The 27,461-nt window shown below is 38.5% G+C and overlaps 1 protein-coding gene across 3 annotated transcripts in view; it reads left to right on the forward strand.

Annotated features, from left to right (window-relative positions):
• ERICH3 (glutamate rich 3) overlaps positions 1 to 27,461 on the forward strand; it is a 118,360-nt gene that overhangs the window by 18,247 nt on the left and 72,652 nt on the right. For all 3 annotated transcript variants that reach the window (XM_082418763.1, XM_082418765.1, XM_082418764.1), the window contains exons 2-5: positions 17,972 to 18,065; positions 20,525 to 20,650; positions 24,336 to 24,407; positions 26,020 to 26,148. In XM_082418763.1, coding sequence (XP_082274889.1) covers positions 17,972 to 18,065; positions 20,525 to 20,650; positions 24,336 to 24,407; positions 26,020 to 26,148 — 421 coding nt within the window. The remainder of the gene's footprint in view (positions 1 to 17,971; positions 18,066 to 20,524; positions 20,651 to 24,335; positions 24,408 to 26,019; positions 26,149 to 27,461) is intronic.

Raw genomic sequence — 27,461 nt, forward strand, 5'->3', positions numbered from 1 at the left:
AGATGGGACCCGAGGAAATTAAGAAATTGTGGTGGGGAGTGTGGGCAGAAAGCTAGAGCATTTCAAAGGAGATACGAACAAGGGTTTGAAGTATCTGCAGAATTGGAACTGTCTGAAAATTGTCCTTATTTTTTTGTGTTCTTCTACATGAAAAGGAATGATATTCCAAAAGGAAACTCAATGTTTCATTTAAAAAATATGAGATAAGCATGCTACAGTAGAGAGAGGAATACTTTTGGAGTCAGAAAGACATAGGTTTGAATCTCAGTTATGCCTTATGTGAACTCAAGAAGTGAATTTCTCTGTCTCACTTTCCTCATTCAAAAATGGGGCAAATAAATACCTCCTTTGCAGGACTGTTGGCACATATTTGAGACTCCGTGAATGACAGCTGATGTGTATTTACTTTGATCTTTGTGCAAAGCATATGCTGCTTAAGTCTTTTTTTGTCTGTTTTTCTTTCTCTAGTTTTATTTTTCCAGCCTGTTGAGATATAATTGACAAATAACACCGTGTAAGTTTAGGGTGTACAATAGTGATGATTTTAGATATGTATATATTATGAAGTGATTACTATAACAAGATTAGTTAACACATCCTTAAGATTTAATTCTCAAAGTACATCAACCAAAAATACATAAATATACAGCTCAAAATAAGCAGAGATAGCCTAAACTAATTGGGAGGGAAAACAAGGAATGTATTTCCAGACCATAAATCACTTTCTTGTTCAATTAAACTAATTTATTTTAAATAGTAACCTGTTCTTAAATTCATGAATTTTTACAGTGAAAGTGAGCACTGATCCACCTATTCATAACCCCGAAAATGAGGCTTCCCCTTTAAAGAAACCATGATCTGGACAACTGAGAATTTTTATAAAAATGGAAACTCTAACCCAGAGCATTTTTACTTCCCCAGAATACTTACTTTTCTTATCTAATTCAAGAATTCAGGACAAACTCAGGAAACTGCCTCATTACTTTGCCATTGACAAATGCTAGAAGGACTGGTGAAACATTATGAGTACTTTTTTTAATGATTGATCATTTAAAATTTAGTCAACCTCTTTAACCTTTGACCAGATGTCCTTACTGTTTTAAACCTTACTACTGCACATAAGAATTATATTTTAGAGGAATGAAAAGATTTTTAAAGGGGTTGATTATATTACCCTTTCCCACCCAACATGTGTGGTAGCTTTATTGGTGTTGCCCTCATTAGTGGCTGTTTGTTTTTGTTTTATTTTAAGTAGGCTCTTTGCATCTATCCAAGATTATATTCCAAGGTCAAGTATCAATAGTGATCAGATTTCTAAGCCAAGACAACCCACTAAAGCCTATTTGACATATAATACGTAGCTGACTTAATTGAAGAGTTAATAATACTATAGAACTCAACTCTCTTTGGTTGTGCTAATTCTATGGTAAATGGTTAACAAGTTTCAACTTGAGTACCGGGAATTTGTGCTCTGTCTCTCTGGGACATTTTGTATATGATCTTCCCCCTTCTTAGCATGAGTCTGGATAGCACCTCTGCCTGTGTCATCACCCATTTACATTTTACTCCCTCCCTCAACACTTGACTTGTCATTCAAGACCCAGTGCAGATTTCAGTTCTTCTGGGATACCCATCCTGTGTGGGCATAGTTCACTTGTTTGTGAAATGGGATTAAAAATCTGATGCATAGAGTGTTTTGAAGATTAAATGAGTTCATGCATGCTGGGCGTGATAAACCGTTATGATTGTAGCACATCAGACTATCCTGCCGTTACAAGCATACCTCATTTTATTGTGCTTCACTTTATCGAGCTTCAAGGATATTGTGTTTTTTTTACAAATTGAAGGTTTGTGGTTACCCTCCATGGAGCAGTTTATTGGCACCATTTTTGCCAACAGCATTTGTTCACTTCATGTCTCTGTATCACACTTCGGTAACTCTTGCAATATTTCAAACTTTTTCATTATTGTATTTGTTATCATGATCTGTGATCAGTGAACTCTGATGTTACCACTGTAACTGTTTTGGGGCTCCGTGAACCAGCCCTATAAGATGGCAAACCTAATTGATAAATGCTGTGTCTGTTCTGACTGCTCTACTGACCAGATGGTCCCCTATCTCTCTCCCTCTCCTTGGACCTCCCTATTCCCTGAGACACAACAATGTTGAAATTAGGCCAATTAATAACCCTACAATGGCCTCTAAGTGTTCAAGTGAAAGAAGAGTCATACATCTCTCACTTTAAATCAAAAGCTAGAAATGATTAAGCTTAGTGAGAAAGGCAAGTCAAAAGCCCAAGGTGGGCTGAAAGCTAAGCCTCTTGTGCCAAACAGTCAGCCAAGTTTTGAATGCAAAGGACAAGTTCTTGAAGGAAATGAAAATTGCTACTCCAGGGGACACATGAATGATAAGAAAGTGAAACAGGCTTATCGCTGATTTGGAGAAAGTTTCAGTGATCTGGATAGAAGATCAAGCCAGCCACGACATTCCCTTAAGCCAAAGCCTAATCCAGAGCAAGGCCCTAAGTCTCTTCAATTTTATGAAAGCTGAGAGAGGTGAGGAAGCTGCAGAGGTTGGTTCACGAGGTTTAAGATGTCATCTTCATAACATAAAAGCACAAGGTGAAGCAGCAAGTGCTGTTGTAGAAGCTGCAGCAAGTTAACCAGAAGATCTAGCTAAGATCATTAATGAAGGTGGCTACACTAAACAACAGATTTTCAATGTAGACAAAACAACCTTATATTGGGAGAAGATGCCATCTAGGACTTTCATAGCTAGAGAGGAGAAGTCAATGCCTGGCTTCAAAGCTTCAAAGGACAGACTGACTCTCCTGTTAGGAGCTAGTGCAGCTGGTGACTTTAAGCTGAAGCCAATGCTCATTTACCATTCAGAGAATCCTGGGGCCCTTAAGAATTATGTGACATCTACTCTGCCTCCGTTCTGTCAATGGAACAACAAAGCCTGGATGACAGCACGTTTACAACATGGTTTACTAAATATGTTAAGCCCACTGTTGAGACCTCCTGCTCAGAAAAAAAGATTCCTTTCAAAATACGACGGCTCATTGACAATGCACCTGGTTACCCAAGAGCTCTGATGGAGATGTATGATGAGATTAATGTTGTTTTCATGCCTGCTAGCACAATATCCTTTCTGCAGCCCATGGATCAAGGAGTAATTTCAAATTTCAAGTCTATTATTTAAGAAATATATTGAAGAAATAAGATTCTTATTATTTGATAGGATTCACTATTCTAGATGTCATTTAGAACATTTGTGATTCATGGGAAGAGTCAAAATATCACCATTAACAGAAGTTTGGAAGAAGTTGATTCCAACCCTCATGGATGACTTTGAGGGGTTCAAGACTTCAGTGGAGGAATGAACTGCAGATGTGGTGAAAATAGCAAGAGAACTAGAATTAGAAGTAGGGCCTGAAGATGTGACTGAATTGCTGAACTCTCATGGTAAAATTTTAATGGTTGAGGAGTTGTATCTTATGGATGGGCAAAGAAAGTGGTTTCTTGAGACTGAATCTGCTCCTGGCGAAGGTGTTGTGGAGATTGTTGGCAGCAAAGCATTTAGAATATTACATAAACTTAATTGATAAAGCAGTGACAAGGTTTGAGGGGATTGACTCCAATTCTGAAAGAAGTTCTCTGAGTAAAATGCTATCAAACAGCATTACATGCTGCAGAGAAATCGTTCATGAAAGAAAGAGTCAATTGATGTAAACTTCATTGTTGTCTTATTTTAAGAAACTGCCACAGCCGCCAACCTTCAGCACCCACCACCCTGCAGTCAACATCAACGTCAACGTCAACATCAAGGCAAGACCCTCCACTACCAAAAAGATTACTGACTGAAGGCTCAGATTGTGGTTAGCACATTTTTTAGCAATAAAGTAGTTTTTAATTAAGGTATTACTTTTTTAATATAATGCTATTGCACACTTAATAGACTACAATTATGTTGTAAACGTAACTTCTTTATGCACCAGGAAAGCAAAAAATTCATGTAACTCACTTTATTATGATATTTGCTTTATTGCCCTAGTCGCCTTATTGCAACGATCTGGAACCAAACCCACAGTATCTCTGAGGTATGCCTGTATTTCCTCTTGGTTTTAAATAATTTGAGAGCAGGGACTTTGTAACCTTACAACAGCCCGGGGCCTGTTACCTAATAAGCACTCTGTATTTGTTGCATAAAATAATTGTATGAAACTCCTTCATGTCTGGCAGCTGGCATGCTGACCACCCCCCTCTCAGTTTTATCCTCTGGCCCCTGAAACACAGTGGAATCCTCCATGCTTCATATGGGGGTTCTGGAAGTGTGTGTGTGTGCAGGAGTATAGGGTAAAGACTGGGACCATGGTGCTTTCTCACCCCTGGGCCTTTGCATATATTCCCTTTTCCTAGAACAGTCAAGTTCCCTCACCCCCTCTTCACATGGCCTGGCATTTATTAGGTTTCCTTCTACTGGCAGACTTCATTTCATTTCTGGTTTTTTGAATTGTCCCCCTACTCTCAAGTCTTGATGTACCTCCTCTGTGACCGCAAAGCATGGTGTGTTTACCCCTTTCTGAGCACAGGCAAATGTATATACGGTTCATTTAAGGATAAAACTTTGCTAAACACTACAGTAGCGAATGATGCCATGCACTGCACTAGGTGCTTTACTGGCTTTGTCTTATTTAATCTTTAATAGAAGCTCTGTTATTTCCCCCCTTTTACAGATGAGGAAACTGAGGATAATAGTGATTAAACAACTTGTTGAAACTTATAGAGTAAAAGTAGCAATAGAAGACTTAAACTGGATCTTTCTGTTTCCAGAGGGTGGGGTGAGTGGAGAACCCACTGGTAATATGGTCTCAAAAATGATTAGAAGCAGCATGACATTTTTAAAAGAACCAGCCCTTGTGAAACCAACTTAAACTTTGGTGGACATAAGCAACAGAAGTGTGATAGAAATTCTTTAGTACAATTTTAGTTTTTCCCCTCATGTGATATATCAAAAGTACATTTAGAAAACACAGCACTTTTTTGCCAAGTGCACAGCTGCTTGTGGACCTACCCATAGGTGTTTGTTGATTATTCCCTGACAGGTCAGCCCCATACCTAGAACTGTCTACCATGATTATCACTAACCCAGCAGAAGGGCTGAATATTAAATACGAACATAAAATTAGCTTTGGAAAATATGGGCATCCAGAAGCACATAGAATCAAAGTTCAATATTCTTTTAGTGAATTTGAATTTTGTTTAGAAGTAATTCGAATGAGAGTTACCATAGAAATTATCAGATTAGATTATGAGAAGGGAAAAAAGAGGCTTCCCAAATGTAATCAGCTGTGACTTCAAGGAGTGGCAGTATTGGTACTACTTGGTGATATTTTGCCTAAGCACTATTTACACTATTTACAATAGCCAGGACATGGAAGCCACCTAAGTGTCCATCGACAGATGAATGGATAAAGAAGATGTGGCACATATATACAATGGAATATTACTCAGCCATAAAAAGGAATGAAATTGAGTTATTTGTAGTGAGGTGGATGGACCTAGAGTCTGTCATACAGAGTGAAGTAAGTCAGAAAGACAAAAACAAATACCATATGCTAACACGTATATATGGAATCTGAAAAAAAAAATTGGTTCTGAAGAACCTAGAGGAAGGACAGGAATAAAGATGCAGACATAGAGAATGGACTTGAGGACACGGGGATTGGGGAAGGGTAAGCTGGGACGACGTGAGAGAGTGGCATGGACATATATACACTACCAGATGTAAAATAGATAGCTAGCGGGAAGCAGCCGCATAGCACAGGGAGATCAGCTCCGTGCTTTGAGTCCTCCTAGAGGGGTGGGATAGGGATGGTGGGAGGGAGATACAAGAGAGAGGGGATATGTGGATATATGTATACGTATAGCTGATTCACTTTGTTATACAGCAGAAACTAACACACCATTGTAAAGCAATTATACTCCTATAAAGATGTTAAAAAAAAAAGTCTGGTCCTACCATTTCCCTGCTTAACACCCTTCATTGCTGTCACAAAACCATCCAGTCTCAGGAGCATGGGGCACACCGTCTTACAGGCCCTTCCTTTGATATTTAAACAATTTTCCTTTACTGAGCCAAAATATCCTCCCAGAATTTTCAATCATCATCTGTGATGGTCCTACCTTCTTAGCATCCTTTACAGGCTGATTGCTCACTTATCTGACGCCCTACATGTCTTTCGTTCCCCGGGCTGAGCTCCACTGGACAGTTGTGCCTCATAGAACATAGCTCAGTTTAGTGATTAAAGCAGAGCGGTCCCTCATTTGATTCCTGAATCTGCCTTTACCTAGTTGTGAGCTAGTTATCTAACTACTCTACATCTCAGTTTACTCGTCTGTGAAGAGGGAGGATAACAGTACTTTGCAGGGTGGTTTTGAGAGTTAAAATATATAGTGCATGTTATAGAGAGAGTTTATGGTACACTACAAAAAAGGGAAATGATCAATAAATACTAGTGATAAAAGTGATTTGTTTCTGGAACTTTCCTGCTGGTTACCTTTCCTCCAAACAGCCTCATTCTCTCCCTTAATTTGGATATTATGTTTCTATTAATGAATATTTTTTAAGTGGCCACAATTTTTTTTGTTGTTGCTATTCAAAGATATAAAATTCTTAAGTCTCCAGAGAAGAGCTTGGAGGCTCAAATCAGTTCTTATAAGGAACTAGTCAACCTTAGTGTGTCTCAGGCCTGCTGATTCCCCATGCACTGTTTTCCTATTGCCTCATCCCTGAACATTGGAAAACTATCTTGCCAGCAGTCAGCATAGTTTGGAGAATAGTTTTGTTTTTACTAGTCATTCCAAACCATCATATTAAAGGCATAAATAAAATAATATGATGGTTCACATCTGGCTGCATTCTTAGAATAAACTGAGAGATTGTCAATCAATATTTAGCATAATTGCTGAGATATGGTAGGTTTGGATGCAAATAAAAAAGAATGAAGAATGTAATATAAAATCATTTATACGATATCAGTTCAATCACCCTCTATAAAGTGGCAGGCAGCAGAGATTCATGGTTTAATTTTAGTTGGCAAAGAGTTTTCTTATAAAGGCTTGGAAAATATTTGACCCTTATGTCAATTGCTCTTCTGTGTTGGTCGTTCTTCAAGTTTCCTAAAAAAGGTTTTTTTCCTGTCTCCCTGGGAACTTTTTTTTCTAATGCAATTTTGTAGCACACTGCAAAGGCACTTATCTGACAAAACCAAAACAACAAAACTAACATCGTCAGCAACGTGTGCTCATCCACACTGAACACTCTGCATTTAAAAAAACGTCCGAATGTATAAAGCATGCTTTTGGGTCTGTTTTGTTATAGATTATTTTCAGTTATTATCCTGAAGCAGAAGAAATGTGATTCTTACACAGGGATTTTTTTTAAAAGGTTATAGGTCAAAGAATTGGACCAATATATTTTGTTTTTATTAACTGATTAATCATTCATTCAACCAGTTTTGGCTGAGTGTTTACCGTGGGCATGGCTCCATTCTACAACTTGTGGGAAGCACATACAGGAAAGAATCTTATATGAATCTAAAGGGACTGATTAAACATGGGTGAAAGAAATTCTGGTGGAAGGTAGCAAGACAAGGACCCTAGGAAAGGGATAGGGACAATTTTATGGGAACTCCTGTGACATTCCGCATTTTCTTTTTGAGGACTTTGATCTGAGTTTACTGATGAATCATGCCTACTTCTTCTTCTTCTTTTTTAAATTATTAGCACCTTTAATTATTATTTATTTATTTATTTATTTATTTTTGGCTGTGTTGGGTCTTCATTTCTGTGCGAGGACTTTCTCTAGTTGAGGCGAGCGGGGGCCACTCTTCATCGCGGTGCGCCGGCCTCTCACTATTGCGGCCTCTCTTGTTGCGGAGCACAGGCTCCAGACGCGCAGGCTCAGTAGTTGTGGCTCACGGGCCTAGTTGCTCCGCGGCATGTGGGATCTTCCCAGACCAGGGCTCGAACCCATGTCCCCTGCATTGGCAGGCAGATTCTCAACCACTGCGCCACCAGGGAAGCCCCATCATGCCTACTTCTAGAACCTCAGTTTCCTGAATATAAAAATGAGGGAGTTGACTAGACGTTTTCACATATGAATTTCTATAATCCAATGATGTAATAGCTCCAGGTAAATCTGTTTCCAGGCCAGGAAACATAGATCATCCACTTCAGGAAGCAGTCACAGCATTTTACTTCATGGTGATAATAATTGTAAAGAGAAGAAGATTGAATTCTCCAGGGTCAGGCATCTTTTAAGGGGTAGAGTTAGAATTTGACCTCAAGCCTTCTGGCTCTAAATCTCATCCTTTTTTTTACTTTGGGCAGGAAGTGTTAGAGATTTATTTGCCTTAAATAATTACAGGAAAATCATTGCGCCTCTTAAGAGTTAAGGTGTCTGGTCACATATTTCTTAAATTTTCTCACTCTTAAATAACAGACATGCAGTTTTTCATGATAAAAAGCTTTTTCTGGTTATTAGTGTTGCTTTCAGATATTTTATTTGAGGAAGTTGTTTCAATTTAGATTTTATCAACTTCTTTGCTAACACTCTTACTGAGATTCAAAATCTTCAACTTGGGTGGCTTGAGTGTGATGAGTTTCTTCGTAGAGTGGGAATTCGGTGGATTCTTGCAAATCTTTCCTGATGGACAGTAAGAGAGGCGTTTGGGTTGGTGGATGGAGCTCCATTCCTCATGAACTGTAACATGAAAGCAATCAAGCCACAGTATCCTGTGATTTCTTTAACTTGCTTTCCCAGTACAAGCACTTAATATGTGAGTTGCAGAGACATTTTATCTGGCTGGAAGCCTGCCTTAGCAGTGGAAATTTGATATAGACCCTCCTTGGGCACTATCAAACTCTACAAATTGCAGATTTCGTGACCTCTGAAATGCAAAGCACCTCTTCATTAGGCTTCTCATCCTTAGTAATAAAACTGTACTCATTCACCTAAGTCTCGCTTGATTCTGTTAAGCATAAAATGGTGTAATCACTTTTTCCAGATTGGTAGGTGAGTTGAGCCTTTCCATTTGTGGCAATGTAAAGAGATATCTTGCATAACATTTCTTAAAATGCTGCTGAAAAATGTCAATGTATTTGTTGGAGCCCTTATTTTTTTTTATTAGGGATAGGAAACAGTTGAATATGAGCCCCTTGGGTCAAATACTACATACAAAAGATGAATTTCTGGATTAAAATGATGTAAAGCCTACATGTTGACTCATATAATGAATCATTTTATTTATCCCATGTGATATATCTTGCCACTTATTTTTAAATTTAGTCATTGGTGTGCTGGTAAACTGGCTTTTCAGAAAGAAAAAAGAGCCCTGATTTGTAGTGTTTGCCAATTTCTGTGGTGTAAATACTCCCAAGCTGGCCAATTTCAAGCTGACAATGGCTTGCAAAATTCCTGAACATTTTAACAATTGTCTTACGAGAGCCAGTATAGACAAGCTCCAATACACCACTGTTAGTGCTTTTTAAGTATACTTTTATATTCTCTCTAATTGTTTTATGCATAAAATCCTTTTCTCTAACCTCATTTTGAGGCTTTTAATGGTGGACACCCTGCCTTATTCTTCTCTATGCCTTCTTTTTTCTCTTTTCCAGGTGTGTCTAAATATGTGTGGTAGTAAACAAGCGTGGTAATCTATTTCATTAATACTAAATGATTTTTTTTTCACATTTCATATTACTAAAATCATTTGCAGGTTACAGTCAATGGTATGTCATAGTATAATTGGTAAAACTTTCTTCTTTCTTAGTGTTCTATATAATAATTATTTGAATTTAATGAAATGTGTTAAGTGCTGAATAGATGGTGTTTGACATGAATATAATTATGTCCTATGGGATAATCTGTCTTTTCACAAATTAGATTCACCTAAAGCAAGTTACCTCTCTATTATTATCCTTATGAGAAAAAAATGTAAATTGTTTGAAATGCTCCTTGGTGTACCTCTTGTTCTTTTGTCTTAGTGCTTACATGTGGCATATCAAAATTAGATCAGCAAAGTAGGTCCCAACTTGTTTTGTACATCCTGGTGTGGCTCCAAGAACTGCCTTCCTCCACCTGGGAAGTGTACTTTTTGAAAGTGGAGATCATTGGCATGATAAATCACTGGACAATATACATCATAGCCCAAACGCCATCACATTCAGTGTCCAGTGTTTCTGCTTCCTGATATTTGGATGTAGAAAGACCTTGTGGTAAGCAGGATAATGGCCTCTAAAAGATGTCCATGTCTTAATCCTCAGGACATGTGAATATGTTACTTTACATGGCAAGGGAGGGATTAAGGTTGCAGATGGAATTAAGGTTGCTTAGCAGCTGATCTTAAAATAAGAAGATTATTTTGGATTAATCTGGGTGGACCCAATGTAAGTAAGCACAAGTGGCCCTAAATGGGAAAGAGGGAGGTAGAGGAAACGGAATCAGAGAGATGGCATCATGAGAAATTCTTGACTGGCTTTGGCATGGAAGGGGGCCAGGAGCCAAGGAATGTAGGCAGGGAATGTGGGCAGCCTCTAGAATGTGGAAAAGGAAAGAAAAAGAATCCTTCCTCAGAGCCTCCAGAAGGAATGCAGCCCTGCCAACACCTTAATTTTAACCTAGTGAGACCTGTATCGGACTTCTGACATCCAGAACTATAAGATAATAAATTTGTGTTGTTTCCAAGCTACTAGCATGTGATAGTTTTGTACAGAGCAATAATAAACGAATACAAATTTCATTAATTCAGATGGGCTAAGTCACAACAGTTTGAGCTAAATAAAACTGGTTGTGTTAAAAACATTCTATATGTTCTCTCTGAACAAGTGTGCCAGGTAATTTGTAGTATAAAGTAGATTGCAGAAATATATATATTTAAGAGAGTAAGATGATTTAAAGATTTCAGTACATTGTTTTTACGCTAATGATATGGCTAATTATAAATGACGGGTATGTATTTGCTAATTTTCATCTGAAGAATTTTTATTTAAAGTTTTCTTATCTCTGTACTAGAAATTGGTAGAATTATATCTCTGTGAGTATTTAATGATCCACATTTTTCCATTATTATACTTAGCATCCTGGTCCCCACATTAGCAAGTCCTTATAAGTGTGTTTCACTGTGATTTGGTGTATGTTATCAGGAACAAGTTTAGGTTACATAATCTTTGGCAAGTGACTTAACCTAAGTCTTTTTTCCTCATCTACAAAATGGAGACAGTTATGCCTTCTGTTATGGTCTCATGTTTGTATACTCCTCAAATTCATATGTTGAAATCACAATCCCCAGTATGATGGTATTTGGAAATGGGGTTTTGGGGAAATAGGTCATGAGGATGGAGCCCTTGTGATGGGATTAGTTCCCTTATAAGAAGAGACATCAGAGAGCTTGCCTCGCTCTTTCTCTCTGCCATGCGAACAAATGAGAAGATGTGGCCATCTGCACACAAGGAAGAGGGCCTTCAACAAGAATCCGACCATGCTGTCCCCCTGATCTCAGACTTCCAGCTTCCAGAACTGTGAGAAATGAACATCTGTTGTTTAAGCCACCCAGTCTATTTCTGTTACAAAGCCTGAATAGACTAAGATAGAAATTGGTACCAAGAAGTGGGGTGCTGCCATAACAAATACCTAGAAGTGTGGAAGCAGCTTTGGAACTGGTAATAGGTAGAGGCTGGAAAAGTTGTGAGATGCAAAACCTTTTTTCTCCAGCTTTATTGAGATATAATTGACATATAACATTGTGTAAGTTTAAGGTGTACAACGTGATGATTTGATACACATATATATTGCAAAATGATTTCCACAGTAAGTTTAGTTAATGCTACCACAGCCTCAAATAATTATCAAATTTTGTGTTGAGATCATTTAAGATCTACGTTCTTAGCAGCATTCAAGTGTGCAATACAGTGTTGTTAACTGAAGTCACCATGCTGTACATTAGATTCCCAGAACTTATTCATCTTATAATCAGAAGTTTGTACCCTTTGATCAACATCTCCCTATTTCTCCCACCCTTGAGCCCCTGGCAGCCACCATTCTATTGTGTTTATATGTTTGGATTTTTTAGATTCCACATATAAGTGAGATCATACAGTGTTTGTCTTTCACAATCTGACTTATTTTACTTAGCAGAATGCCTTCAAGTTCTGTTCATGTCACAAATGGCAGGATTTCCTTATTTTTTGTGGCTGAATAATATTCAAGTGTATATGTGTGTGTATGTGTGTGTATGTGTGTGTATCACATTTTCTTTATCCATTTATCTGTTGATGGATACTTATGTTGTTTCCATGTCTTGATTATTGGGAATAATGCTGCAATGAACATAGGGGTGCAGATACCTTTCTGAGATAGTAATTTTATTTCCTATATATATGTACCCAGAAGTGGGTTGCTGGATCATATGGGAGTTCCATTTTTAATTTTTTGAGAAACCTCCATACTGTTTTCCATAGTGGCTACGCCAATTTAAATTCCCACCAACGGTGCATAAGGATTTCCTTCGCTCCACATCCTTGGCAAAACATGTTATCTCTTGTCTTTTTGATCATAATCATCCTAACAGGTGTGAGGTAATATTTCATTGTGGTTTTGATTTGCATCTTCCTGATGGCTAATGATGCTGAACACCTTTTCACGTACCTGTTGACCATTTGTATGCCTTCTTTGGAGAAATGTCTATTCAGATCTACCCATTTTCTAATCTGATTATTTGGGTTTTTGTTTTTGCTATTGAGTTGTATGAATTCTTTATATATTTTGGATATTAACCACTTATCAGATATATGGTTTGAAAATATTTTCTCCTGAAGGGACTTTTAAGGTGATTCTGAAGAGGGAGCTGGAGAGGAAGCATCCATCTTCTTACGCAGCACATCATGTCCAGAACATCGGTAGAAATATGGATGGTAAAGGCCATTCTGATGGAGTCTCAGACAGAAATGAGGAATATGTTATTGGACACTGGAGGAAAGGTGATCCTTGTTGTAAAGTGGCAAAGAACTTGGCTGAATTGTGTGAGTGTCCAAGTGTCTTGTGGAAGGCAGAACAATCGAGGCATAGACAGGGAGGTTAAGTCACGTGCTCCCGGTTGTGGAGCCAGTAATGGTGGAGCCAGGATCGGACTGGAGCTGGAGTCTTGACCACTACATCCCTCTCCCTCCACAGAAGTAGACAGTGTGGGGCCCAGCATGCTGGGAGAGAAGGTTGGGGTTCAAGAGATTCTTCTATCAGTATGGTCCAGGATACCTTACCCTCATCATGGTTTCCTTGGACTCACTCATGTTGAGCAATAATCTTGTTTTGGAGCTTTTCCATTTTAGGAAGATGGAAGAGCTGTGACAGTTAGATATTGCTCACATTCCAGAGGCCTGAAAGCAAACGAATGAGACTACGTATATGGAAGAGCTTTGTAATCTGCAGAATGGGATAGAGATACTATACTCCTTCCCCAGCTGAAGGCGCGGTGTCTGACATGGGGACACTCAGTACCTATTTGTGAAAGAATTAACCTATGACAGAGGAAGAAATCAAGTACACACACACACAGACACACACACACACACACACACACACACACACACACACACTGTATGTGCATGCATACCTCCCCACTGAATTGGGAGCACTGTGAGTGTAGTGTCTGTGCCATCTCTGGATCCCTGGTGCTGTACAGAATGCCTTGAGAATAGTACACAATAAATGTTTCCTGATTAATATGATAGTGCTTTTCCTGTTAGTCTGGGTTTCTATGGAATACTCTTTCTCTCTTTGGGGGCAAATGGAGGGCTTGTTAGGAATTGACCTTATTAGTTCAGAGCCCCAATTACGTCACCTACATGGTGGGTGGCAGGGGTTCAGGGGTCGAGCGTTGAAAGACTATAGCTGGGAAGGCGGCTCTCCCAGTGACTCAGCAGCTGCTCCTTAATACTCAGTGGATTGAAGTGGAGGAAACGGGAACCATCATAGAGATAGGGTTGCTTTGTTTCCTGGGGGACAGTTTCTTCCAGTGCGTTGAGCCGGAAAGGAGGTCTTTCTCTACCCAGTGAACAGGGGTTGGTAAATAGTCTTGTCCATCACATAAAGAAGTCAATGAGTTGGGCTGGTCTGGCCAATTAGTTATGGGCCTTTGTGTGAACAGCATGGCTTTTGAGTGACGTGGTCACAGTGGCCGGGTGGTCGCTGTGACCAAGGTGGTTGTTGATCTTATGGATTGGAACAGGAGAGGGTCACAGGACTGAGGCAGCATGACCATGAAGTCCAGCTTTGGCAACAGATGCAGGCAGTAACTTACAAGGGGAGTAGAATACTCAAGGTGCAACACAATCCGAAGCCCAGGTGAGGCGACCTCATCTGGCCCAGGGTTGTGCCGAGTGCAAGGAAGAAATGTGCGTGGTGAGGAGAAACAGTAGCAGTGAGTGGAGAGGACAAAGGCAGAAAGATCAGAAGAGCTCTACTAAATCAAAGTGTGGCTGGGTCAGTAAAGCTCTTGTAACTGAGTACATGCAAAGGGAGGCTGCAAACCCATACCAAGCACCCATGAAGAGGAGCAGAGTGGAAAGGAGGTGACAGATCATGGTTGTGACTGAGCCACAGGATTATTACCCTCTCCCTGTGAAGGAGGCTTGATGGTCAGAATGAGGTTGACATTTATATGTAGACCGTGGAAATGTTTGCATTAGCTGCTGTCTCAGTTTGTTCAGGCTGCTATACAGAATGCCATAAACTGGGTGGCTTAAACCACAGAAATTTATTTCTTACAGGTCTGGAGGCTGGTAAGTTCAAGATCAAGGCACCAGCAGATTCAGTGTCTGGTGAGAACTTGCTTCCTTGTTCACAGATGGCCATTTTCTTCCTGTGTCCTCACATGGTGGAAGGGACATGGGAGCTTTCTGGAGTCTCTTTTATAGGGTGCTGATCCCATTCATGAGGGCTCTACCCTCATGACCTAGTCACCTCCTGAAGGCCCCATCTCCTAATACCATCACACGGGGGGGATAGGATTTCAACCTATGAATTTTGGGGGGAAACATACATTCAGTCCATAACAACCATTTTACTAAACCTGTATATAATTTAGTATAGTTTTGTTAGCAAACAATTCATTTATCTAAAGTTTCAGTTAAAAAAATTAAGGCATTGTCTGAAAAAGAAATGGCTGAGCCTGGGGAGACCCAGCTGGTTATTATTCATAGTCATGGAAAAAGATGCTCTAAAAATGGCCTCCCAAACAGGGACCCTCAATCTTTCCTAAACAGGAAGAGGTGAGAAAATCATTGTGTGCAAAGATTTCAGCTCGCCTGGATCTATTCCACTTGTCAGTAAGACCGGAGGGGAATCACACACACAGACTCATTCAATAGGAGCCTGAGAGAGCAGAATTAGAATGAGGTGGTGCCAAAGCTGGCTAAGCTTTGTTATTAAGACCTAAATATTAAAAATGTTTCAAAGTCTGAATTAAAAGAACGGGATATTTTACAGTCAATAGGAAAGTGGAGGTCCACGTTATCTTAACATTTTGACCCTACTACATTTAATCAGGGTTTTAGCACTCATAGCTATTCCAAAACTATTGATTTTTTAAAATGTGAGCCTGAAAAACAGACAAAAGACTATATATGATATCAGTCTAATGATTTATCTTAAGAATCGGTGAACTGTGGAATCATGATTGTTAGGACTGAAAGACACCTGCTCACCTTTCTGAAATGAGTTGCTGAAAAGGTATTCTGAGATTCAGAAAGGGTAAGGGATACAACATTGACCTTTTGGAGACAGGAAACCTTTGATGAACTATAGGACACCAAGACGGTTCATTTAAAAGGTGGTTTCAAAGCATTATCCGGGGCTGGTTTTCTATGTGCATTACTGAAGCTCTCAGGTTGTCTTTTTACGTAAACCCAGTGAAATAATGGTTTCTGCAGCTGTTCATGGGTCTGCAACTCTCATGTGGCACCTTGGCTTCTGGGCTTTGTAACTGCTTTTCAGTCTCTTTTGTGGACAAAATTAAACTTTCCTTACCATTTGACAGCATGGAACTTTCCTGAGATGGGCATTAAGGAGAAAGGAGACAGGAAAAGATCACCAATACCATCTCCATGTAATTAAGGCAGTGCAAATAGCTAAATAAAATTATTGCTAATGATATTTACTCGATTCTATGAGTCCCTGTTCTTGTTTCAGAATAAGTTAGGGATCAGCTGCTCATGAAATGTATAGATTATAAATCTTTGTGGCAGGTAATAGGGTGTGCATTTTTTTTAGGACAACTTTATGTTAGGACCATGTTTAGGCTTGTGTGTTTTCTTTCTGTCCCTCTGTCTCTTTGTGTCTCTCTATATACACACACTCACATTTATATGAGTGTATAATATACACACACACACGGATGCACCTGCATGCATACATGTATACATACATGTATATGTATATGTGTGCCTGCTTTCATCAGATAATAATTAATGAAGGATAGGTTAAAACTTAGAAAAAGTAGTTTCAAACTTTGATTTATAGACTTATATTGACCATGTAACCGAGGAACCAATTTGTCCTCTTTTAAACGAAAGACCGTAAAAATCAGCAGTAATCTATGAACTTTATTTTTTTGGTTCTGGGTGTGGAATTAATGAAATTGTCTGGATCTATATGTGGAAGTTAACACTTGTAAACTGCTGAGCTTAAGCTTAGCTTGAAACTTATACCAGTAAGAATGAGTCCCAAACAAAATTGTATCTTCATGTGTTGAACACATCATTATTTAGGTACATAATATATAAGTAAGGATGCTGAGAATAATGCACCATCCTGGCCTTCAAATCCAGCAGAGGTGTTGGAGGAGGTCGTTGAAAGGATGTGACCGCCTCAAGCCAGACCTGGGCAATCAGAGGCTCCTCACCCTCTCCCCTGTCCTTGGAATGCATATGTTCTGCCCGCCATTCCCACAGTGGGGACCATTTTCAAGGGTGCAGACTTAAGAAAGCAATATGTTGTGGAGATCATCGGGACCTTGTACATGATTGAACCCAGTTAAGGCCTCTATATAAAATTTGAGATTCTGATGGGCAGGTGTGGAGAGCTACTCATCTTGCAGCTGCCCAAGACAAGCCTCTTAAGGAAGTTCCTTTGCTTATTAAACCTGCCACTTACCAATCTGGAGTGGCTGCCTTTTTTTTTTTTCACTCTTCCCTTGCCCTCTGTGTGTGGGCATCAGTTTGTGAACCAACAGGAGCAGCCTAAGAAATAAGTAGTGACATATTGTGGATGTGTAATGGAACTCAAGGTCTTAGAGGAACAGAGGGGAGGGTAACACAGCACACCCAGTTTGTATCAGGGGATGTTTCTTGGGAGAAGAGATGCTCATGCATCACAGATGTTCTCCATTAGCTAATATCTGCTGAGGGAAAGGACTTCCCAGTAGTGGGACTGTACATCGTGTCCTGAAGACAGGAGAGAATATGTCCAGGGAGTGCAAGGAAGTTTGAGTGACTAGAATTTAGGGTGTGTAACCAGAGGCTGAAGGGTCCTCTGAAGACGCCCCTACTTTTCCATCAGGCTTCCTCCACGAAGACTTTCTTGACAACTGGTGTTGGTGGTCTCCTTCTCTGTGTCCCCACGATTTTTTGCATGTTTCTATTATTGGATTTTTCATAACCAATTTAATTGTTCATGTCTGATTTCCATACTTGTCTGTGGGATAAAACAGCATCAGTGCTGTCTCCCAGTCCTTATCATCAAACCTGGAAAACAGTAGGTGCTCAATACCTGTTTTTTAAACACATACGTAAATGACTGGCTGGCTGGATGAATGAACGATTATGCACAGTTTGGGGATGAGAGTCAAGAATTGCCTTGGTTATCAAGCAACACTTCATAAAACATAATGGTTTCATTTTTCTGTTCCAGATTACTTGCAGCATATAATAGTCTTACGGATAAACACCTGGCTGGATATTTTAACAATACAAGGATAAGGCGGCATCTCTTGAGATCAGGGCTGGTAAGATTTGGTCTCATTTCTACCTGCCCTCTTGTTTCATTAAATCCAATAATTCCCTATCCTTTCTGGTTTTCTCTTTGAGCTTATTGGTGACACATTTTCCCTTCCCTCATTTTAGAAAAATTACTTCCTTTCCAAAGCTCTGACTTATCTATTTGAGGCTGTGTTTCAAAAGATAGGAAGAGAGGTCATGATGGCTGCTAAGGCAACTTATAAATTATTGAGGAAAATCCCTGTGAATTTTCAACAGCATATGTCATTTGTTTATTTACCCACTCATTTATTCAACCCATATTTATTGAACATATTGTATAAACCAGGAACTGTTAGGGAGTAAGGATAGAAAAGACTTTACTGTCTTCAGAAAAAAAATATTGTTTTTAATAATCACAGGATATGGTGTGGAAGACATGAACAGTTCAAAATTTTCCTTTAAATTTTTAAAAACTCTTTCATTTCATGTGATGGTTTATTGATACATTAGTGTCTTTCGTTAGCTCCAAAACTATCATTTCCAGAAAATTTCCACTTCTCTAAATGTCTATAATGTAACGCCTTTAAAAAACACTGTAGTTTTCCATTCAAAGTAAGGGATGTGGTTATAGAAAGTGTGACTAACAATTTTAGCTGTTTACTTTCTTAAAACACTGTGGGTTTCCTTAACTATTGTTGCCATGGTGTTGAAAGGATATGCATTGCATTTCTAATTGTTGTTTATGTGCTTGGCAGTCTGTCTGGGTAGTTCTCAGAGAGCCTGCTTTTTGTCTCCTGGGGCTTTGTTATCAGACAGACCTGGCTGAAACCTGGCTTCTGCCATTTACAAGACAGAATGTTCAGCAAAACACTTAACTTTCTCAGCTCCAACTTCTTCAGTTGAAGGAAGATAATAAAGATAATGATACCCCACCCTCAAGATTGTTGTAGCAATTAGAGATGTGTAATAAATGGTTGTTGTAATTGTTGTGGTTACCATTAACACTACTTCTTCAGATAAAAGTCTGTGAGCTTCATATATAAATGGGAAGGACTTTGTATTTACTTATCAACGTCATTAACAAGCACTTATTGAACACTGATTATGTGCATGGCAACTCAAACAGGAAGGACACAGCCCTTTCTCTAGAGCAGTTCAGATACAGTCCCTGAATCAGGAGTGTTCGCATCGCCTGGGAACTTGTTAGAACATGCAAATTCTAGAGCCCCAGCCCAGATCTGTTGAGTCAGAAACTGTGGGGTGGGGTCCATCAGTCTTTTTCAACTTGTCTTCCAGGTGATTCTTCAGATGCTGGCTCAAGTTTAAGAACTTCTGACCTATAGGAGCTTCCAGTCTAGTTGGGGAGATTAGATACTTCCAGAGGAGAAATATCAATGACAAGTTACTTGCTAAGGGAGGGGCAGTGCAGGAAGTTCTCAACAATTTTTCCTGGTTGGATAGTCATGACATGATATCCCATGGACAACACATTTCAAAGACCGTAACTGAGTTATTCGTAATTCCAAGCACACTTTCTATAACCACACTGCTTTCTTCCATTAGAAAATGCATTCATAAAAAAGATGATCAATAACCAATCACTCGTAGCACAACTCTAGCTGATCTTGATACTCCAATATGTTGCAACAACAGTGCTAAAAAACTAGTTATCAAAATTAAGAAATATGTGGACTTGAATTAAGTACGAAAAGAAGAGCAGGGTTTAAATAAGTGAAAAGGAAGATGAACATTCCAGGAAAGATAACATCCTCAGTTTAGGGAAGATGTAGAAAAATAGAACAAATATGCCCATAGGAAGGAATAAAAGAAAAACAAGTAAATAAAATTCAGAAACTATCACTCCTAGGACTTGCAGTGATGTCACTTGAAACCAATCTGAAATACTTTATATCTGCAGTACTGTATAATCTGAAAATATCTGAATCACAGCAAATTAAATTACATTCTGGGCTAGAGAGTGAAAGAAGAAAAGCAGTGTGAAAACAATGTAATGAAACCAATTATTTTAAAAACAAATTGATGAGATCCTCTGTAGCTTACATGTTTTGCCCTTCAAAGTATTTCCTGTGAGATCATCAGTCCCGTGATCACTGCTCCTATTCACTGTTTCAAGGTAGCACCCCACGCCTTCTTCCCGAACGTGTTCAAAAAAAGAAATGAAAAGAACACCTGGGTTCCATTAAGGGAAAATTGTTACTCTAATGAAAACCTTGTTTTAAACGTCAAGTGCACCACCTGTATGTGTTTTCACAATGATGGGTATATGAGACTGCCTTTCTCTTTTGTTTCCTTATGAAACATTCATTAAAAGTGAAAGTTTATCAGCCATAGCACTACACCTCATTAGCCTTAAAAGACGCTGCTTCCTTCTCTGATCAACTGACGGTCCATCTCTCTCTCTTAGGGAACTAACAATACATTTTCTGCTTTGTATTTCTATGTATGTTTTATTTATTCATGACAGATCACAAGAAATGGAAGAATACTTTCTGAAAAGGAATACAAACTAAATATCATGAAGAGGGATCACCAAAAATATATCCGGGAGTGCTTAGCTCAGGCTATTTTCCATAAGGTTCTTGATATGGAGGTACAAGTATTAACTATTTTCTTTACAACTGATATTTATTAATATGATAATTAATAATACTTTCTGTACCCAGAAGCAGGGGAATTCTTCCTATATTTCATTAAAAAGGAATGGAACAAGGTGACCTGAGAAATACTCTATATCTTTCTAGGTAGTGAGGAGACAAGACACTGAAGTAAGCATTTCTTCATTTCAGTTAGGGAAAAATATGGACATCATTGTATATTTTGTGATATTTAATTTAACAAATGTAGAGTTTTAATCCGTAATGGCTACTTTAAAACATACCAGCCCTCACCATCTGCACCTCAATTTCCATTTGCTAAAAAAAAAAGTGACATCTGTTTAAATATCAGTAATTCCACTGCCATGAATTATTTCGGATTTGTTATTCTTTGAAGGCTCCGAAGCTCAGCCGTATGCTAAATTTCAAGGAGCAGGCATTGAAACATCTGCTGTCCCTCCTACTTTAGGCCACATTGGTCAGCACAGATTCACAACCCAAGTATCAACAACTTTTTTTTCAGTCTGACATGGCATTTTTAGAAGGATATCTAGCTAACTTGATAAATTATTTTAGCCTTGCTCCATGGAACTTGTAGTTTCAAGCATCAATGCCGTTTTAATGTCTGTGAAAAAGCATGTCACTTCTCGGCTTGACCAAGTAGCAGTAAATCAGAAAACTTGGCTCATAAAACCATTGACCTGTGGGTGCACTAAACATTTATGACCAACTGTAGAATCATCAGTAAACCAATACTAAGTGTAGTGCCACTCAAAATATTTATTATTATGCTACTATTAAATTGAGCAATTGTTGTGCTCTCTTCAGATGTACATGATTTGTTCATTTAGGAATTCAGTTTGTGATTTATGTCATGTGCATGAATTACATAGAATCATAGTTTATGGCTCCCAAATTCACTTCTTTATAAAAGTATTAGTTGGAATTCTACAACTAATGTTGAAAAAATAGTACAGTGTAAAATTAATTATACATAATTTCAAACTTAATCAGTAGGCACCAAGTTCTGTCTTAGCCTTGATTCTTGAACTTTCATTTTCCAAAATTTCCTATAATGCACACATCATAACTGTTAAATGTGCTGTTATTAAAGAGTCTTTGTGTATTCTTAAAGTTTGGAATAAATAGCTTAGATAAATGTTAATGTGTAATATATAATTTTATATAATATATAATATATTAATATAATTTAAGAAGAAAATATTTCTAAATTGTTACATTTGTCTCACATTTAGTTTATGCTGATGCTGTTTACTAATGTTGTTGTATTACTATTCACATATTCATTCATGCAATAAACATTAATTGCAAACTTACCATGTACCAGTATGGGGCTATGTGATGTAGCTGTGAGATATAATTTTTTAAAAAATGCTGTAGGAAGTGATCAAACGCTAGAAGAGAGGAACAAATAGACTGAGCTCAGAAAAGAAGGGAATGATGACTTGCCTCTGTGAGAGTCAGAGGAAGCTGAACAGAGGCCCTGCTTTTTGAACTGAACCTGGAGGACTGAATGAAACTTGACATGAAAAGATAAGCAAGGCATTCCAGAGAGTGAAGACAGCAGGTGTGAAGTTACAGAGGTGTGAGGGGACATTGTGGATGGAAAGGAAAGCTCACTGAGGCCAGACTACACTGTGAGTTGGTTGAAAGAGTGGCAGGAAGTGACACTCTCCAATAAGTTGGGGTCCTGTTTCTGGAGGCCTTCAATTCCCAGCTAGGTTTGCAGTGTAGGTGAGGAAGCGATGAAACATTTTTCAGCATGGAGTGAAATAAATGAGCAGAGCTGTTTTAGAAAGATGATGTTGCTAAAAATGTGGAAGATGGATTAATGAGCTGGAGAAGATCGCAGATGGGAGGTCAACTAGGCAGCTGTTGCCAGAGGCTGTGGGCTAACAGCAGTAGTGGACGTACTGGGGCGATGCCGCCATCCACAGGGATCTGGAAGAGGGAGAGAGACTGACACTGCCTGCATGAGGAGCGGGGAAGGAGACACCCAGGGCCACTCTGAGGTTTCTAGCTTCGTGGTGTGTGCGTTGCAGGAAATTGGGAAGAACAACATGGGCTAGATAAGAACCTTCAAACGGTGGGAAAACCTGATAGAGTGGTGTCCTGGAAGCCAGGAGGGTCTCAAGCTGCAGGATGGTTCAATAAGATGACTACTGGGAGGTTTTTATGAAGAAAAAGAAGGCAAACAGGAAGTTAGTGTCAGATAGACCAAGATTCAAATTACAGTTCCACCACTGACTAGATGTATGACCTGGGGCAAGTTCACGACCCTCTGCTTCAGTTTCTTCATTTGTAAAATGAGACTGCTTAGCAATTGGAATTGTTCAAGAAGAGATGATGCACACGAGCCACTTTTGCAGCGCACAGATACGCACATAATGTGAGCTTGATCAATAAAATTGTGTTTCTGTGCAGTTCTGCATCCTACTTTTATCAGCATTACATGTATTTTGCATTTTTTAAACAAAATCTTAAGGCTGAATCATATCCCATTGTATATATGTACCACATCTTCTTTATCCATTCATCCGTCGGTGGACATTTAGCTTGCTTCCACGTGTTGGCTATTGTGAAAACTGCTGCAATGAACATGGGATTGTAGAATATTTCAATTCTTGAATATATACCCAGGCATGCAATTGATGGATCATAGGGTAGTTCTAATTTTGATTTTTTTAGGAACCACCATGCTCTTTTCCACGGTGGATGCACCAATTTACATTCCCAACAACAATGTACAAGGTTTCCCTTTTCTCCACATCCAACTTATATGAGGAATATAAACTAGTCAAACTCATAGAGGTAGAGGGTGAAATGGTGGTTGCCAGGGCCTGGGGGAGAGGAAAATCAGGAGGTATTACTTAACGGGGATAAAGTTTCAGTTATGCAAGATGAATAAGCCCTAGAGATCTACTCTATAGATCTATTGCCTATAGTTAACAATACTGTGTCGTATACTTAAAAACTTGCTAAGAGGATAGATCTTAAGTGTTCTTATCACAAACTAATAATAATAAAGAAGGTGGGAGGAAACCTTTAGATGTGATGGATATGTTTATGGCATAGATTGTAGTTGAGAGTTTCACAGGTATATACTTATCTCCAAAGTCATCAAGTAATATACATTAAATATGTACAACTTTTTGTATGTCAATCATACCTCAGTAAAGTGCTTTAAAAAACAAAAACAAAAACAAAACAAAAAAACCCCAAAATCTTTAGGAACCTTATTTTAATAATTATATTCTATTCCATTATATGAATGGGCCAAAAACTTAAACCATTCTCTTTAAAGTTTACGTTGCTCCTGAAATTTTGCTTTGAAGGAAAAAAAAACAACCTTTCAGAAGACATATTTGTTCATAAAACATTTTTTTTTATTATTCAGACTTCTCCCTAGGTTTAGAAATGAAAGTTATGGGTTACAGCGTAGGAACACTTTTAACTGCCTAACGTAGGTTAGGAATTGGCTTTCCAAAGAGTTGTACCAATTTATATTCCCACTTGCACACTTATGCAGGTGGTTCTTCTCCATCTCAATGACAAGAGGGGTAAATGAGAATACAGTTAGATAGTGGGATTATTTTCCTCTAAAAATTTCTTTGCTATAATTGATATGATTCTTTCCTCCACTCTTTCCTGTATGCTTAGCGTTACCATCAGCTTGAAATTAAAAAGAAACTGGAGACATTAGCTAGGAAGGAGCGAATTCAGAGATTTAAGGTAAGGAGCTACGTAACTCTTTTACTTCATAATATTATTTTATGATTTTGAAGGCCAATGGTACTATTATTGAAGTGGCTTGGGGGCACTTTATTTTGGGGTAACTCATAACTGAGGTCAAATGATTGTTCCACCAAGCTTAAATCTTGGCCACTATTATTCCAGAAGATCATGACAAAATAGGAGCTGCTGTGCAAGAGAAACTGTATAAGACACAAGTCATTGAAAGAAAAACTTGAAACCGTTCTTCTCAAGTTTGAAATTTTGCTTTTATATTTTCTTGATTGATTTGTGATAGAGGCCAAAAGATTTATTTGTCATAAAAGGTAAAAATAGATGGTGACATTCCCAATGTGATGGAAAATGGGGCATTTTAAGAATTATCCAATGGTACATTTTCATGTGAACGTGACCCTTGAAAATATATGGTAGGAAAGATCTACGTTAGCGAACAAAAGCATAAGATTTAGACATTTTGTGAAGGCATTTTAAGATTCCTTGTTTTTTACTTTTGCATTTGATATTTCATCTTTGCAGTCAACTTAGGAGATGTGTAAATTTAAATCAAGAGATGAAAGATTCAATTAGGCGTGCTTGAAAGGTTTCAGTTTAGGTTGGCAGTTTTACTCAATTTCTTGAGCCATTCAAACCCACGTGTTGTTCTTCATTTTCAGGGTATTACAAATTTGGGGCTTAAGACACATTCCACAAACTGATGAATATTCATAAAGCTTTTGTGGGATAACTCGCCATAGGAAACAGTAATTTTCCCTCTTGCCTGATAGACTCAAATCTATTTTATCTTAGTCAAAACATACTCTTGTTACAAAAGTGTTGTTAAATAACAGACAATAGGTCAGTTTTTCAAAATCAGAAAAGTTGGTGTGTAGAGATTTGCCATTAAGTCAACTTTACCAATAGTGTCCTGTATCGAGGACTGATAGATTCCATACTTTATCTGCTGAAATGTTGATGGAAAAAATAGTTACTGGAAAATGGTTCCTGAAACAGTGTTCTATTCACTCTCGCCCAGATTGCCAGACACACTAACCAGATACATGGGCACACTATAGCATTGGCAGAAATTCCTGATAGACACTTCATTTCCTCTGTACGATTTTTATTCGTAACATTTTCACCTATAACTGCACTTGGCGAAAGACCTATATTTTAGGTCCCCCATATGTAATATATAACCCTTTGCTTATGGCATTATTAAGTAATTTTTTAAGGCAGAAAAGTAATACTTTCTGGTAGTCTCTACTGATCAGAGTAGTGAGGAACATTGTGCTTCTTGTAATGATCTGCTTAAAGCAGATTAATAAATATTATTGCTGAAACTAAGGATACACTGCATCTGTAGCTATTACGGTGAGCAGAGCTATTTCTTTGGATAAAGCACACTCAATTTCCTGCCTTTCACTACCACACCCAGTGCCCAGTACAGCTGTGGAAACATCTCCTGATTATCATGATCGTCCTCAGAGGGAGTACTTTTGAAAAGAATGAGAAAGAACTTCTCTAGTCCTATAACACCTCTTATCTGGCAGGCACTAACGTAACCTAGATTACTAATTATGCATCGGTTTGTTAAATCACTTTCTTATTCCAGGGAGAGCACACAGGATGGACTATAGGAAATAACATGCCAATCCTGTCTCCCCGCCCCCCAGTTGGCCCCAAGACTAACCATGGCCATAGTGTTCTGGTTGATGAAGGACATTCCAGTCCAGTAACACTGGTGAGTCACGTTAATAGCACTCTGACCTGCACCATGCCAACTAATTAATTCATGATTTTGTATTACTCTCAGAAAGAACGCTCTCTGGGTACATGGTTGTATCATCTTGGGAATCCTACTGAGTGAAAACATAATCTTGTATCCATTCAACTCTGTCTTTACTGGTTGTCCCGCCTTCATTCACTATCACCCCTGTCAAATCCATTTTGTTACTGCTAGATTAGTTTTCTTAAAGTGCAGATTACTTATGTTACTTACATGCCCAAATACCTTCACTGGCTCTGTGTCACCTATAGAAAAGCCCAGACTCTTGCACCTGACATTTAAGACCCCAAGCCACATGACATCAATTTAGCTAACCTAATACTTTTCCCCACGATTACCCTTTAGCACCCTACAATGCAGCACAATTGAACCATTGGTTGTTCCATGCATGTTCTATATTTTCTGACCTCTGGATTTTTTTCTTGCTGTTTCCTCTACTCTTACCTTATCTTAAAGCTTCTTTATGCATACAAATTCAATGGTACTGCACAACATGTCGGGCCAGATACATCTGAGCTTCTTTTATCAAAAGTATATGCACACAGTCTAAGATAAAAATAATTAAATGTATAGAAATTCTGCTTAAAGAAATTGCACACTGACATTTCATTCCACTTCGCTTCATTTATAACCTAGGAGTGGTATTTGCTTGAAGGAACATAAGGTAGCTTGAAACAATATAGATACAGGAAAAGACTTGCAAAATATTTCCTGGCGGTTGATGGTTTCAGCTTTAAATGAATTGATTTGATGACATCTTTATTCTGGCTTTGTGTGGCCTAATGTATTTCCTTGTTAGCATGAACATTTTTTTGGATTGCACAATATTTGTAGAGGAATTGCAATGCTTTCACAGATTATTGAAGTAGGTTCATCACATATAGTGTTAAGCTTTGACATTTTCAAAAGATAAATATGTTTTGACATTTCTCGATGAACAGCTCAAGTTATGAAAAGCAACCGTCTTCCCTTTGTTGTTATCATATTTCCAGGCTTCATTTAAATGTATATGTACACAAATAATTCTCTTATTGGGTGGCAAATTCACTAGACTCTCAAAAGCTTATCCTGGGTGAAACAAAAGAAACAAGGGCCATTTTCTATCTTCCCACCTGTTTCAGGGAGGAAAAACTCTTGAAAGGCTTTCTTTTCAATTTTCCAGCTGAACAGCCTCAATAAGTAGTTTATGATACATCCAGGAGATGTTAATGTGGCAGGAGTGAGAAAGTAATTTAAAAATTACAGGAACCACTGACACCAGCACTTTA

The sequence above is a fragment of the Balaenoptera physalus genome, assembly GCF_965194825.1.
Source record: "Balaenoptera physalus genome assembly, chromosome: 1".
NCBI classification, from domain to species: Eukaryota; Metazoa; Chordata; class Mammalia; order Artiodactyla; family Balaenopteridae; genus Balaenoptera; species Balaenoptera physalus.